Source organism: Puntigrus tetrazona, chromosome 2, assembly GCF_018831695.1.
Source record: "Puntigrus tetrazona isolate hp1 chromosome 2, ASM1883169v1, whole genome shotgun sequence".
Taxonomy (NCBI): Eukaryota; Metazoa; Chordata; class Actinopteri; order Cypriniformes; family Cyprinidae; genus Puntigrus; species Puntigrus tetrazona.
Genome location: NC_056700.1, coordinates 21532485 through 21547566, shown reverse-complemented (window position 1 = coordinate 21547566; position 15082 = coordinate 21532485). Strand labels below are relative to the sequence as shown.

At 38.1% G+C, this 15082-nt stretch overlaps 2 protein-coding genes across 5 annotated transcripts; both read left to right on the top strand.

The window, feature by feature from the left end:
• Positions 1 to 18: 18 nt before the first annotated feature.
• On the top strand, positions 19 to 6698 carry acsm3 (acyl-CoA synthetase medium chain family member 3). Of its 2 annotated transcripts, XM_043217367.1 has the most exons (14): positions 19 to 558; positions 1284 to 1494; positions 1779 to 1986; positions 2143 to 2286; positions 3560 to 3716; positions 3867 to 3946; positions 4186 to 4309; positions 4864 to 4944; positions 5123 to 5224; positions 5330 to 5457; positions 5528 to 5627; positions 5838 to 5957; positions 6052 to 6081; positions 6561 to 6698. In XM_043217367.1, the coding sequence occupies exons 1-14, from the start codon at positions 334 to 336 to the stop codon at positions 6573 to 6575; spliced, it is 1725 nt and encodes a 574-aa protein (XP_043073302.1). In that variant the 5' UTR covers positions 19 to 333; the 3' UTR covers positions 6576 to 6698. The 2 variants fall into 2 exon arrangements, with proteins under 2 accessions (XP_043073302.1, XP_043073295.1); XM_043217360.1 differs by lacking the exon at positions 6561 to 6698 and having other exon boundaries at positions 21 to 558; positions 6052 to 6533.
• Positions 6622 to 14369, top strand: map6d1 (MAP6 domain containing 1). 3 transcript variants are annotated; one of them, XM_043217397.1, is made up of 4 exons: positions 6622 to 6753; positions 7955 to 8423; positions 9734 to 9959; positions 13477 to 14369. In XM_043217397.1, exons 2-4 carry the CDS (start codon positions 7957 to 7959, stop codon positions 13546 to 13548), a joined length of 765 nt encoding a protein of 254 aa, XP_043073332.1. In that variant the 5' UTR covers positions 6622 to 6753; positions 7955 to 7956; the 3' UTR covers positions 13549 to 14369. The 3 variants fall into 3 exon arrangements, with proteins under 3 accessions (XP_043073332.1, XP_043073324.1, XP_043073315.1); XM_043217389.1 differs by lacking the exons at positions 6622 to 6753; positions 13477 to 14369 and adding an exon at positions 13141 to 13456 and having other exon boundaries at positions 7513 to 8423; XM_043217380.1 differs by lacking the exon at positions 6622 to 6753 and having other exon boundaries at positions 7518 to 8423.
• The last annotated feature ends 713 nt before the right edge of the window (positions 14370 to 15082 follow it).

Genomic DNA, 15082 nt, shown 5'->3' with positions numbered 1-15082 from the left:
GAGGCCGGTTAATCTCTTTTTAGCTGAAGGTGCTCGGACATGGGACTTTAGTTTTGGAGGCGGTCATTCCTCTTAAACTGAAGAGATTTAGTGTCTGTTTTCACGAAGCTGAGCTGTGTCTGGGCAGTTTTCACTGCGTCTGCAGTAACTGCGTCTTTCACAGAATGCGGTTTCATTCTTCGAAGTTTGTCGCAACGAACTGGAAACCCGCGATTAAAAAGTGAGACTCCTAAAATGAGATACTGATCCGTGGGAAAGTTTCAGATGCGCGTTTTAGAGAAACTATTTCGATAGCTTTAGTTTTAACGCCGAATCCACGGTTAAAGACTTACTATGGATTACGTGCTCCGGAAAAGTCTCTTTAACCACTGTCTGAAAATCTCCAAGAGCTACGAAGCGCGCGAGCGAGGTCTTTGGCTGCAAAAGCGCAGAAACAAAACATCTGCGCCAAAAAACTTCAGCGATTACGAGAGCATGAGACGGATTTACAACATACGAGTTCCTCAGCGGTTTAATTTTGCCAAGGACGTGCTGGAGCAGTGGGAGACGAAAGAAAAGGTAGTTTAAGAAAAGCTGCTGCGGTGTGCATTAACTCAAACAACGTCCGGTTAATATTTTTTTGAATGGATAACACTTCTCAATAATGCCTCAACAAACATTGTAAAAGCACAAGGAAATACTCTACAGAGTACCTTGAAGCTGTTTTGTACCAGTATTTTTTGAGGGGCGGGCCTTAGAGAGCAATAAGGGGGGAGTGTGTAGAGACTTGTTTCTCAATATTATATATATATATATATATATATATATATATATATATATATATATATATATATATATATGTCATGTTGTTGTTTTTTCCCCCTACAGTCTATGATACTAAGTTTATTTTATTTGCATGTGTAATTTATGCAAAAAATATTATAATAGTGTAAATAACCATACAATTAAAATAAAAGTGAAATCAACTAATACCACAAAACATGACCTGTCCATGCTAATAATTGTTAGAAAGTGCCTTTCTTTTAAGCTTTTATTAGCTAAAAAATCCCTTTTAATTTAAGAAACCATATATATTTCCAAACCTGTATTTTATTTTTATATAAAGGAGGTATTGGATGAAATGACAACAGGTATGCCATTTTGTTTGCTGGCACTAGTGCAGCAGAAAAGTACTAATCTACTGATATGTGTGGCATTATAATGTTTACAGTATTATCGCAGTCTTCTTAGTTCATTTTAATACCATCCGGTTATGTTCAGTGTATTGTTGGTGTATGTTACAGAGCGGACAGAGGTCGTCTCTTCCAGCTCTGTGGTGGGTGAATGACGGCGGGGAGGAGGTCCGGTGGAGTTTCGAGGAATTGGGCTTTCACTCCAGAAAGCTTGCAAATGTTCTGCATCAGGTGTGCCGCTTGGAAAGAGGGGATCGCGTGTTCCTCATCTTACCCCGAGTCCCCGAGTGGTGGCTGGTTAATGTGGCATGTCTCCGAACCGGTACAGTGTTTCCCTTTCCAGCGTACAATCTTAGGGTTAAACTTTAATCCACCGTTACTGATTATTCACACTGCTGTTGAAACAATGTTAGGGACTGTCTTAAAGCTGAAGTGTGTAAATTTAAAATGTGAAGAAAAAGCTCTACAGATACGCTGACAGTTATTTTTATATTATGGCTTACCCGTACATAGCAGTAGAACAAGTAGATTTTTAAATTCCATACTTCTTTTTTTGTCTGAAATAATTTTTTTTTTTTTTTTTTTCCACCCTGTTTCCTTGCACAGGGACGGTTCTGATCCCCGGCACGTCTCAGCTCACTGCTCGAGATATGCGCCACCGGCTGCAGGCGTCTGGGGCCAAGTGTGTGATCACGGATGAATCTTTGGCCCCGCTGGTGGACACAGTATCCTCAGACTGCCCTTCCGTCTCCACCAAGCTTCTGCTGTCCCGCAGAGCCATGCACGGCTGGGGCGACCTGACCGAACTTATGGGGTGAGTGGAGAGGAGAAGATGTGTGCTTTACTGCGATTTACTGAAGAAATGACTATTATTTAAAAAAATGATAAATGAGTGCATTACTTAAATATGCTTAGTTTAACTAATTACAAATTGATGGTTTAAGGATCGGTTGTTGTATTTGTGTTGTAGAAAAGTGTCAGATGATCACGTCTGCGTGGACACCAGGAGTGAGGAGGCCATGACTATCTTCTTCACCAGCGGCACAACCGGCTCTCCAAAAATGACCCAACACAGCCACTGTAGTTACGGTCTGGGGCTCACGGTGAACGGCAGGTTCGTAACATTATGAAAGTTAAATGTGAAAATCGGTATGTTTTGCAACAAAAGATTATGCATGTTTGCATTCACAGAAGAGATTCAAAAGAAATTCACAAAAGTGATTTTACGTCCGTAGAAAACTGTAAGTAAAGGGTCTACTTTTAATAAGTTTTTGGAGAATAAAATGAAAAAATTTGGTTGACAATTTTACATATTCAGTGTAACACTACATAAAAAAATAAAAATGTTGTTAATGAGTATAAAATCTTATTGACAGATTGGCCACTATCCTAGGTTTTACCAATTTTAAAAAAATGTAAAGTTACACCTAATTTGTTGTGATCCTGGTGGGAATCGAACCCAAGTCCACACTGGAGCAGGGGAAACCCAGTTGCGGAAGAAACAAACAAGAGGCTTTGAGTATGACTCTTTAGGTTTCTTTTACTCATGATGAGCAAATATTAATTCCAAGAACCAGAGTGCAATCTTAGAGTCATCTTACAGGAACAGCCACAAAGGAAATCAAAAAACACTTCTTGATTCTAAGGTCTGAATGTAAACCCAAAAGAAAAAAATTCCTTAAATATCAGGCAGGGGAAAAGTGGCGCACGCACCAAAAAAAAAAAAAAAAAGCTCTGACCACAAATGAGTGTCAGCAACATATTGCAGCAGAAATCAAGACTGAACAAGAACAATAGGCGGTCAGACATTTAAATAAGGATGGTCATTAAGAGTGATTGAGAACAGGTGTGCTACAAGTCTCTATCAATCAGGTGATCTGGGGCAGAAAGGGCGCCATCTAGTGGTGAACTCAGGGAATCTCAGGCAGAACATTGCACTAATTATTATTAGAGATGAAAGTAATTCAAGTGTATTGTGTCTTAAATTTATTTTTGTTGTAAATATGCCTGACAAGATTGTTACACTCAATGATATTTTAGTGGGTAAATTTAGTATTGTTTAGTTTTTTCCATTTAGATTTATATTTGGCTAAATAACAAAAACAGTGCAATTCATTCAAACAGAAAACCTAAATTTTTTTTTTCAGTTTGCACTTTTAATCCAAAAGCCTGTATTAAATGCTTATTCATTCATCAAAGCATCGTAAATAAATGTTGGTTTGCACAAAAAAATATCAAGCATTTTCAGGAGAATAAATGAGCATCGAATTGCATGTAAGAATGATTTGCGGAAGATAATGCGACACTGAAAATCCAGCTAGGTTCAAATAGGTAGTTGTTTTAAATTGTAATAATATTTCTGCATTTCTGAATACTGAATACTGAAGGTACTGGCTGGATCTGACCGAGCAGGATGTGTTTTGGAACACGTCAGACACAGGCTGGGCTAAGTCCGCGTGGAGCAGCGTGTTTGCTCCGTGGATCCAGGGAGCGTGTGTGTTTGTTCACCACATGCCACGTTTTGATACAAATACAGTCCTCAAGGTACAGAAACATAGCTTGTTTATTCTTCACTGGAATATTCTGCTTGATTCTTGGTTAATTAATAAATGTCCCTACCGAAGCTGTATGGAAGCGTTTTCTGGTACTACCAAAAATGTTAAAACACAATGTAATCTAAGTGATTCTTCTCAGACTCTGAGCAGCTATCCCATCACCACCTTCTGCACGGCCCCGACAGCCTATCGAATGCTTGTACAGGACGACATATCCAGGTATTGACTGTAGCAGGTGCACTGTGATGAAATGAATCCTCTTGTAGCTCTGTCTTTACAACGTTTAAGAGACTTCATTTATGATTATTGGTTTTTATATATACTGTCTGGCATGTTAAGTGGTACGTTTTGACCCGTATTGGTTATTAAATAACCGGACGTTGTAATGATCACAGCAGAGTGAGACTGCTTCATCTGGTCCAGGTCTAGTCCTCATCTTTGTGTGTGGTTTTTAACAGGTTTACGTTCAGGGCTCTTGAGCACTGTTTGTGTGCAGGAGAGCCCATTAACCCGGAGGTGATGTGGAAATGGAAAGAACTCACTGGACTGGACATCTATGAGGGATACGGACAGACTGAGACAGTAAATAAACATTTAAATGAATGGTTTACACAATTCAACATTTTCTCTCAGTTTTACCACTCTCAGACCATCCTAGACGTAGACGTTAATTAGGAAATATTGGAGAAGTTTTGCCTTACGCGTATTGCTCACCAGCGGATCCTCTGTGGTGAATGGGTGCCGTCAAAATGAGAGTCCAAAGTAATGAGTCCAAACTTGATCAAAAAATTGAACACAGATCTTTTGACTTCACAAGGTGGCCTGGAGTCACGTTGTGGATTATTGTTATTGTTTAAATCAGATGTTTGGACTCTCAGTTCTGACGGCACCCATCCGCTACAAAAAATGCGCCGGTGAGCGAGTGATGTAATGTTATTTGGGTTAACAATTCCCTTTAAACAGTTGAAACACTTGAATCAGGTTTTATAGGATGATTATACACATGAGTGAAAATGGGTCCTAAATTAGCATCCGTTTTCATCAAAGATATGGTCACAGATTCAGTATAGAGACAGGAAATAAATTAAGCATAGTCTTGTGCAAAAAATAGGTCGTATCTCCTTGTTTTCTCCCAGGTTTTAATAGCAGGCACATTCAAAGGCATGAAGATCAAACCAGGGTCTTTTGGAAAGGCATCACCGGGATATGATGTTCAGGTGCGGTAACAGTCTGTGCAGGGTTTAAACGGCTTATTAACTTTATAGTAATAATAACTGTAATATATGGACTGAGATATAATAATACAGATAATAATTACATAAAAATAAAAAAGAGGTAATAGATTATTGTGTTTCTTGTGATGGCTTGTTGAACCGTGGACTATTTTGGTTTAAGGTGGTGGATGAAGATGGTTCTGTTGTTCCACAAGGACAAGAGGGAGACCTCGGCATCAGAGTCAAACCAGACAGACCCTTCTCTCTTTTTACAGAGTATACAGTATGCTTTCTTTTTTCAAATATCATTAGAGTCTGTACTGACAAAAAAAAAAAAAAAGGTTTTGAGCTCAAGTTGCACTAAACTAAACTTGCATTCACCCTGCAGGGGGAGCCGGAGCGCACGGCCGAATGTTTCCGAGGTGATTTCTACCTGACGGGTGACAGGGGGGTGATGGACCATGAAGGATACCTGTGGTTCGTGGGCAGAGCTGATGATGTCATCCTGTCCGCAGGGTACGGACTTGTGCTCATCATGATGACGTGGTCAAATTTTGAAATCTCATATTCCACTTGTGTGTTTTAGGTACCGAATCGGTCCATTTGAGGTGGAAAACGCGTTGATAGAGCATCCAGCTGTAGCAGAATCTGCTGTGATCAGCAGCCCTGATCCGGTTCGAGGAGAGGTTAGCGCAGTGCATTCTGGGATTGCCTTTTCCATGAAGGATACATGCAGAGTGACCATGCAAAAATTACTTAGGAGTAACTTAGAAGACCAGATTTATCAGTAGAATGCATATGATGTCTAAGTATACAGCGCAAATTAATTTTTTTAAATTGTAACTAACGTTATCATACATGATTTGTAATATGTATATGCACGCTCCATGTTTCAGGTCGTGAAAGCTGTTGTTGTGCTGACAGCAGATTATAAATCACGAGACCATAAGAAACTGATCCAGGAACTGCAATCACATGTGAAGAGTGTGACGGCTCCTTATAAATACCCACGCAAGGTGACTTACGAATTGTGTTTTAAATTTTAAAAAAAGCTTATTTTAAAGGGATATTTTATTGCAGCTTTATAATGTTTAACTTGCTTTCGGTCAGATTGAGTTCGTGGATCATCTTCCCAAGACGGTAAGCGGGAAAATCAGGCGAGTGGAGTTAAGAAAGAAGGAATGGGGACAGCAAACAAGCTAAATCTGGATATGAGAAACATTTCTGTACAAATCACACTGAACCCTTTAAATGCACCACATTGAAAGAGCGATGAATGGATCTACAGACTACAGCAGGATTTCAGCTCGCCTGCAGATGGAAGCATTTCACAACAATCAAGTTGCAGAACTCATTTCTAATGTTACCCCTCATCTTTAATTATGTTTAAGTAGAGTAACTCAAAATTCAAATGCATTTTATTCTTTTCGTTTTATATTGTACATCACATCCTGCACATGTGAAACCTACGTGAATCAAAATAATAATCGTTTATGTATCGGATAACCTATTTTTGAGAAATTAATAAAAGCATTTTTGGGTGACTAAATGTTAGATGAACCTTGCCTATAATCTCTTCCCAACACAGAATGATCCTTTTTTTTTTTTTTTTTCTCAAGAGCGATGTCATGTGACTGAGGACAGATGGCAGACACAAATCTGATCTGTGCTGAACGATGAGAGGATTGCGAGGTTATAAAGATTTCTGAATTCACCCCACAGAAAGGAACGAGGAACGCATCGGTTTTTCCGATGACAAATCTGTTAGCGAATTAGTCTAATGGAGAAAAAGCGCTTCACTTCAGCAAGCAGGTAACCTGTAGCGTGTCAAAAATAGTAACGTGACAACTTTTGAAAAATGAAAGGCTGTATTTTCACACTGCTAAAACTCTAACCAAGCTGTAATTTCCCTCTCCGTTTATTCAAGGACCCTCAAGGGTTAAATATAGTGGCGCAGCACACTCACTGACTGCGGTAATGAGAGACAGGTGCTGTTTAATTGACCTGTTAATGGGGCTCATGCTTATCAGGTGGAAAAGCCATAGATCCTGCAACTGAAATACCAAGACAAAATATGCAAGACCTCAACCATTTCAAGTGCTTCATGGCATGTCATTAAATCAGACTGTAGATGTTTGTTATGACAGCCTGAAGGACATCGGCTTGTTTGTGTATGCAGAGATGTGTTTGTGGACGAGTGTGTCGGTTTTGGTTTGCAGCGAGTAATCTGAATGCCTCAAACTACTAACAGATTGTCAAAACCTGAGCTGCTTTCTCATCCTTACAAAAAGTACTGTGGCTGTACCATGGATGATACCAAAGACCATAATACCAGAGACATACAGCATTTTTTAAGCGATGTATAACAATAACAATTTGAGTGAAAAGTTGAACAGAACTTGAAAACCCTACTGTTATGATATATACACACACACACACATACATATATACACACATATATATATATATATATATATATATATATATATATATATATATATATATATATATATATATATATATAAAAAATAAATAAATATATTTTTAGGTTTTTCCACACACCTGTATTAGTTTTATTTTAATGTCAAACGGTCAAATTCCCCTACAGTTTTACCATTGCATATCTCAACAAACGCTGGTACCGTGGTACTTTTAGTTTAGTGTAGACAGCATCTGAATCAGCTATAAGCGCCTATGATGCCCAAAAATGCTGTCTAGGTAGGACGCGAACTGGGTTTTGATTAAAAGAGGATTTTTTGGGCATTAAGTTGAGCTCTGTCAGGGAAACAGGCGTGAGGTGGACTCGGGTCACCGACTCGGATGTTTATAGATGATTATTTTTCTGCATCAAGTGCAAATCACGTGAGATGAATGTGCAATGACAGCGTCCCGACACCGAGCGGTCTCGCGCAGTTCTCGAGGAACGGACTCGCGCTCACATTGCTTCATGTAATCGAGCACTTCGTCACGCGTTTTCTTTCTTTTTGTTTTGCTTTTTTGGTTTGTTTCCCAGCGATGGCTTGGCCGTGCATTACCAGAGTCTGCTGCTTGGCACGGTTCTGGAACCAGTTCGATAAATCGGATTTGTCGGTTCCGCTAACGATCCAGAACTACTCTGACATCTCGGAGCAGGAGGTGCGATCCGTCACCAAACTCGTTTCCACGGAACGGGCGCCGAGCGTCGACTTCGTAACGCCGGATCACGCTGCGGGGGTCCGGCGGCCGCACCGGGGACGCACGGAACCGAGTTACAAACCCCGCGAGGACTACCATCCCCCGGGTGTGCCTTTCCCGAGCGTCACCCAGTACAAACAGGATTACAAACCCTGGCCCATCCCGAAGAAGGATAACTTTCCCTGGATTAGTAACGGAGGGAAAGGCGGCACTTCAACGGACAGCCAGGTGAACGGTTACTCGAACGGCACGAGTCAGCCGCGGGCGGGCGGCGGGAGGCAGAGGGGAGATCAGCTCAGCTCATACAGGTACTGCTGCTCTTTCTCACTGGAGCTGTTCTTCAGCACCTCCACTGCAGCACACTCACTTCCTAGCATCAGTCAATATATCTTACTGTCATACAACAAAGATGCTTTTTCATTTAGTTAGTAAAGCAAAGACAAAGAACATTATTTAAAATAATGAGGATTATTTGATTTTAGCAGAGTAAAAACATTACAAAAGACAAACATTCCATATCATTCTCCTACTGCTACTACTAACAACAGCATATTGCTAATTTTTTTTATTAAACATTTTAATCATCATTCATTTTAGCCTATGAGTAAAACCATATTACAAATAAAAAAATATATATTATGTTATGTATAAATCTTGAGTCTTTGTAATGCATATTGCATAATGCATAATTATTATCTATATTTGATTTTGTTAGTCTATTTTGGCTTATTTAGTAAGTAGAAATATTGAATTAACGAAAAAGATATATGGCCATATTTCTTAATTTTTATTCATCTAATAAACTACTATACTAAGATAAAAATGTTATAATAGCACTAATATTGTTAATAATATCATGCATAATTACATGCAACTAACACTTAGCCTAATCCTAACACTGTAGTATAATTACATAAATGTATAATTACACCGTAACAAGGACACCTTAAAAAAGTGTAACCAAGAGTGGTAGCCTATTAATCTCTGAAATGACATAGGTTCACAATAGTCTGCAAAATGAATTGCTGGAGGATATATATTTGACTCGCATAAACAAGCTGTCACACGTTTATCTCTTCTGGTGAGCGAGAAGTGTCTTTTCTTTGATGCTGCTCTACTGTGGTGCTGTGAAAGGACTGATGTGGCTGTAACGGTTGTGCATTGCAGTGATTTTCACTCCTTGTGGTTACCGGTCACTGTCATGCATATTTCATCTGACAGCTCATGAACGAGCGGAATGAATCTAAAACAATTACATAAGCAGAGTTATCTGGGGGGAACAGAATTGATTACAAACAGCCCTTCAGCGTTCATCAGCCTTTAGTTGAATGAATGAATGAAACCCCAAACCTTTTCTAGGTGCTTTCAGTCTGCATGCAAATGTTTTATTTTCTAAACCTCGCATGTGTGTGTACGGATACATAGAGTGAGGATCATTTTTCATACAGGTTATGCTGAAGCAAGTTTTTATGGTGGGAACCTGTTGCTGTGATGATGACTTTAACTCAGCCTGACATGTGCTGCTCTTATCTGCAGCTCCTCAAGGCTCAGTCTCTTTGTTTGCCTGTCTGTCTTTCTCTGTCTCTGTCTGATCCATTTGGTGTCTCTCTGGAGTCAGGAAGGAGTACCAGCCATGGTCTGGAGCCCGGCCGTCAAAGCCTGCCCACAAACGGCCCACCTTCCTGGGTAAAGGTGCTGACGAGCCCCCACCGGAGACCAGCTACCAGGCGGCTTTCAGCCCGGACACACACAGACACACGGACGCCGGCGTACCGGAGATCAACACACACACGCAGACAGAGAGAGCGCACACACACAGGACTGACATCGGCATGAAACCAGAGGTGAGTGAGACGCGGAGAGATCAAATCAGGCAGTGAGCTGATGTGACAGATCAACAGAGAGCAAAATTTCAAACCAGGCTCTGCAGAATTAAAGTGAATTGGAGACTTTGATATAAGCAGCAGGAGACCAATGTGTGAAAACAAGTTTAGACAACTTATTATCATAAGGACTGTTACCAATATTTTTATATGCATAAAGGAAAGTTTACCCTATAAGAAAAAAAAAAACATTCCAATATGCTGATATAATAACTATTGCTGGTATAATAATAATAATAATAATAATAATAATAATGTTTTTTGAGCAGCAAATCAGAATATTGATTTCTGAAGGATCATGTGACTGGAGTAATGATGCTAAAAATTCAGCTTTGAAATCATAAATAAATTAAAGTGTAAAATATGTTCAAGTAGAAAGCATTTATTTGAAATACTAAAAGTATTTATATATTTTTTCTTATTGCTCTACTTTAAATCAAATAAATGCAGGCTTAGTGAGCAGAAGAGACTTCTTTAAAAAGAAAAACAAAAAAAAAATCTTACTATTTCAACCAGTGGTGCATATACATAAAATGTGTATGAAATTGGTGCATGTATGTACATATACATATACATATATACATATACATATATATAAAATAAGAAATAAAATAAAGCATCAGTAAAGAAAATATATAAGTGTATTACACAACAAATGTGTTCAGTTGTAAGACTACTCAAATTCCCCAACATTCATAAGCAAAAGGAGGAAGCCTATATGGCAAAAGTATACGCACATTTCATAGTAGTGAAAGCATATGTATGAATTATTCTTGTTAGAGCTGTAAACCTGACAAAATCAACCTTCTGAAGTAGGTTTACCTTTATAGCCAAATTTTGTTTAGGGCTGACCGAGCTGACGTTTTATTTAACCCAGAATAGGTAAACCGAAACATTGATTTGTGCAACATTTTAGGTTAATCTGTGAAATTAAGCCTATAATATGCAATTAAATCCCATTGGTTATTTAACACAAATGGGAGTTCTAGGTCTGGTAAAAGTTGTGCTCTATGTTTGGACTAGTGCTGATTCACAGGGGTTATGTAATCAGTCACCCGCTCCTGTGTTACATCAATCTAGTCATTAAGAATCAAAGCTAACTGTGAAACTGGTGCTCCATCTTTTGCACGTCAGTCAGTGAAGTATGCGCTAATTGAGATTCATTTGGTCCTAATTACTAACTCATGCATGCTGTCAAACCTCATGCTTGACCAGTGACCAGTGAGGAGAGAAAGTGACAGATGAAGCACACAATGCCAGCAGTCTGAGGGAGAGCTGGTGAGAGTTTTGTGCCTCTGGTGTCAGGATTAAATGCCTCTGTTATTGAGTTGTAACTTTTCTTTTCATAACCTTTACACTGCTCCATTTGTCAGTTTGTCCCACTGGTCTGGTGTTTTCTGAAGTATATGTTACACTTATGCCCAAACATATGACAAGTTCATTAGCAAAAACCGATAAAATAGCACTTAAAAAAAAGAAAAGAGCTGTTTGCAGTGCATTATTCTCCAAATACAGCTCGATCTTAACCCTAAACACGGTTTGTCTGTATTGTCCACTTTCATCACAAGTTCACATGCTTGCTGAGAGGAGTTTCGTCAAAGCTGACTAAAAGTGATCAAGGATGGATAATTTATAAACAAGTCATATCTTCTTCAGGGCGTAAAAGGAAAATAAAAGCTGAATCGTTTTTCACGTAACATTGCTGAATCAATTCTGAGGAGATTACAAATATTAAACTCATTTTGAAATATAAAATGTGGAATTATCTGCTTTTGCTTTTAACTTTTAATATGTAAAAAAAAAAGCATACTTTTTAATGAACTTTAATTTTTTTTAAAGAAATGGACTAAATATATTGTATATTATACCTTTTTGTTAAACTTTATCATTTTTCATTGAAATGTAAAAAAAAAGTGATTTTGAAAATAAAGAAAAAAATTAAAATTTACATATTTGTTGAAATTATTTAAAACTGCAGTCTGTGCATCTTGCGGAAGAATATTGTAGCCGGAGCTATTTCTCTCAGTTTATGTCTATGGTGAATCAGGCTAATAGTCTAAATAAAATCTAAATAGTCTATAATAACACTTATTATAGGTGTCCTCTAGTGATTCAGAACAAGCCAAAAACACAGTGTGGAAAATGGATTCATGGTGTACTCAGTTATTATATTAATTTCACACATTTGGAACACAAAAAAAGTTACGGACTGCAGCTTTAAGAATTTTAAATATTTAATTTATTATAATATAGTCGGATATACTGGAGCATTAACCTTTGGCGCATGGTCCTCAATCAAGACTTTTGTCCCTCGTATTGAAATGTTTAGGCAACTCTGCTTTATGAGAGATTTTAACAGATATGATTGATAATACTCAACATACAGTTTTTGGCATATTAATGGAGGAATGAGGGACCATTTTCCTACTAAATAATTTTTATCAGTGTATATCCATGAGGTTGATTTTGTGTGTGTGTGTGTGTGTGTGTGTGTGTGTACCAGATAGAGTCTAGTCCACTGGAGACTTGCGTGACTAAGCCAGCTGGCATTATTTTGTCCGTCCCAAGGGTTTAACTCACCCACAACCCATCCTGCCCTCCCGATCTGCCTCCAGCTGATGCTTTGAATTTAATTGTAAAAGGCAGACTGACTGTCCACTGTTCTTTAACACTTGTTTGAGAGATAAAAACCAGCTTATCTCTCTTAATTAAATGGTCATTTTTCTTTTAACTTCTGCAAAGACCATCAGTTCAGTACAAGCGTAATGAAACCAAGAAAACATAAGCATACATTGACTATCAAATGACTATTGAATGCTAGTATATATACTAGTGCTTTAAAAAAAGTTATAAATAAATTATGCAGTGTCTGTAAAGTTTTGGCAGTCTCCAAAGCCAAATTTGCATACAATACAATAAAGCATTTCCGCATTAACATGTTAGAATGCCATTCTGACCTGAGGTGTGAACACTGTCTGCTTCTGCTGCGAGTGAGTCTGAGAGGCTGAGGGTGTCGACTTCTTATTCTAGAAACACTACACTGTGTGAGAGAGAAAAAGATTAAGCTGATGATCAATCTCATTTTCACCTCAGCTCTTGGCTTCTCACATAGCAAGCTTTTTTTTTCCCCCCTCCCCTACAGTAAGGATTAGATGACTTCTACCCAGGAGAGGGAGACCGTCAGAGAGAGAGAAAGACAGAAAACCCAGCAAAGATAGAACGTGGATGGAGATTATAATATGAAACGGGAACAAGTACATCCTAAATCACAAACATTTGAAAGAGTATGCTAAAAGTGGCCAGGTGAAGCCAAATGTGCCACAGAAGACTTCATTTTTTTATTTCGTTGCTTCATTTTAAATAAAAACTATGAATTGGGGTTGGATTTTACATTGTTACAAAAGACATAGTTTTAAAACTAGTTTTACATTAAAAAAAAAACTAAGTATGTTTAACAGAGATGTGTTTTATGTGACAGGAGCAGAAGACTAAGCTGTCACCAAACCCATCTGCCGTCTTTCAAAGCAAATCCAGGATCTTCAACATATGATCCATCAACATCCACATTCACGTCTGATTCAGCCGTTCACTAGAAGAGGAGACCGTTTTACAAAAGAACCGTCGAGAGACATCTGAATGTTGAGAAACTGGAGATAATCTGAGAGACTAGGATCGTCAGAGAAGAATGCCCAAGGATAAATAGAGATGCTTTCAATGCAAAAGCTTGCGCAAAAGGCAAAAATCAGTAAAATGGAATTATCTACATCATTCCAATGATGAAATTACAGAAACAGAGGAAGGTTGCTGGAAATTTACACAACGTAAAATCTATGCAAGAGAACGTGTGCTTCAAATGTCAACCATCTACTAGAAGGATGTGTTTGTAATACAGGTTTAAGAGTGATAAAAAGAGCGTGTGTGTGTGTGTGTGTGATTGGGAAAGTTTTCAGGCCTCAATTTCTGCTGACCTTACCCTATCCCAGCTGAATGAATATCTGCATGTTTCATAATCGTTGAATATGCAACATTTAAAAAAAAAAAAAAAAAAAAAAAAAAAAGGAACAAAATGTATTCTGGTAACTGTCTGGGTGTGTGTGTCTCTTGTACAAGCCTAGTTAATGACATGATTTTGTATATAGTGATGTTGGTCTGCCTTTATTGATCTGTTAATGTCTGCCTGAGGACTCCGGGTGCTTCGCCATTTTCTCGACCCAGACCCCGCTAGCCCTTTATGAACCTATATAAATATTAGAGCATTATGAATCTGTCACTTTCACTCAGTTGGAGGCTGTCCAAGATTTTGTAAATTTGGTTTAGAGATAAATGGGGAAAATACTTAAAACTGTTTAAATAAAAATGACATTGTTTAAATTTGCTTCCACATGATTTTAACTTGGGAGCTGAATAACATACAAATTAAACTGAATGTGTTCAAAAAGGCTGTTTTAGTAGATTTTAGTCCAATGTATGGAAGCCAATTTCTGCCACTGAATAAATAAAAGTTAATTGTTACTTTTTATCTCACAATTATACAATTTGTCTTGCAACTGCCCGTTTACATCTCAGAATAGTGTCAGATATCAGATAATTGTGAGTCATGTGCCTCTTTTCTGACTTTTCTTTCCTCACAATTGCCAGTCTGTATCTTACAATTCTGTGGGGAAAAAATCTGAATTGCGAGTAACAATGTCCAGTTCAAAGAAGAAAAAAAAGATTTATGTTTATATCACAATTCTGACTTTGTTTCTTTGAATTGCATGTTTGGGTCTCGCAGTTCTGACATTATTACTCACAGTGGTGAGTTTATACTACGCAATTCTGGCAAAAAAAAAAAAAGCAGCAGGAGGAATTAGCAAGTTTATATCTTGCAACTCTAACTTCATTTCAGTCCCTAGTTAAATTAAGATATTTAAGCTACTTGAAAATGTCTGAAGAAAACACCGCAATTGTATATTTTGACACAGAACAATAACACTGACATGCATTTTAGTCTGGGACTAGCTTAAGCCTTTTCTGTGAAACTGGGGCTTTAAGTTTTAAAATAAAAAGTATTAAAAAGCTTAATTTTTTTTATTGAGTGGAGA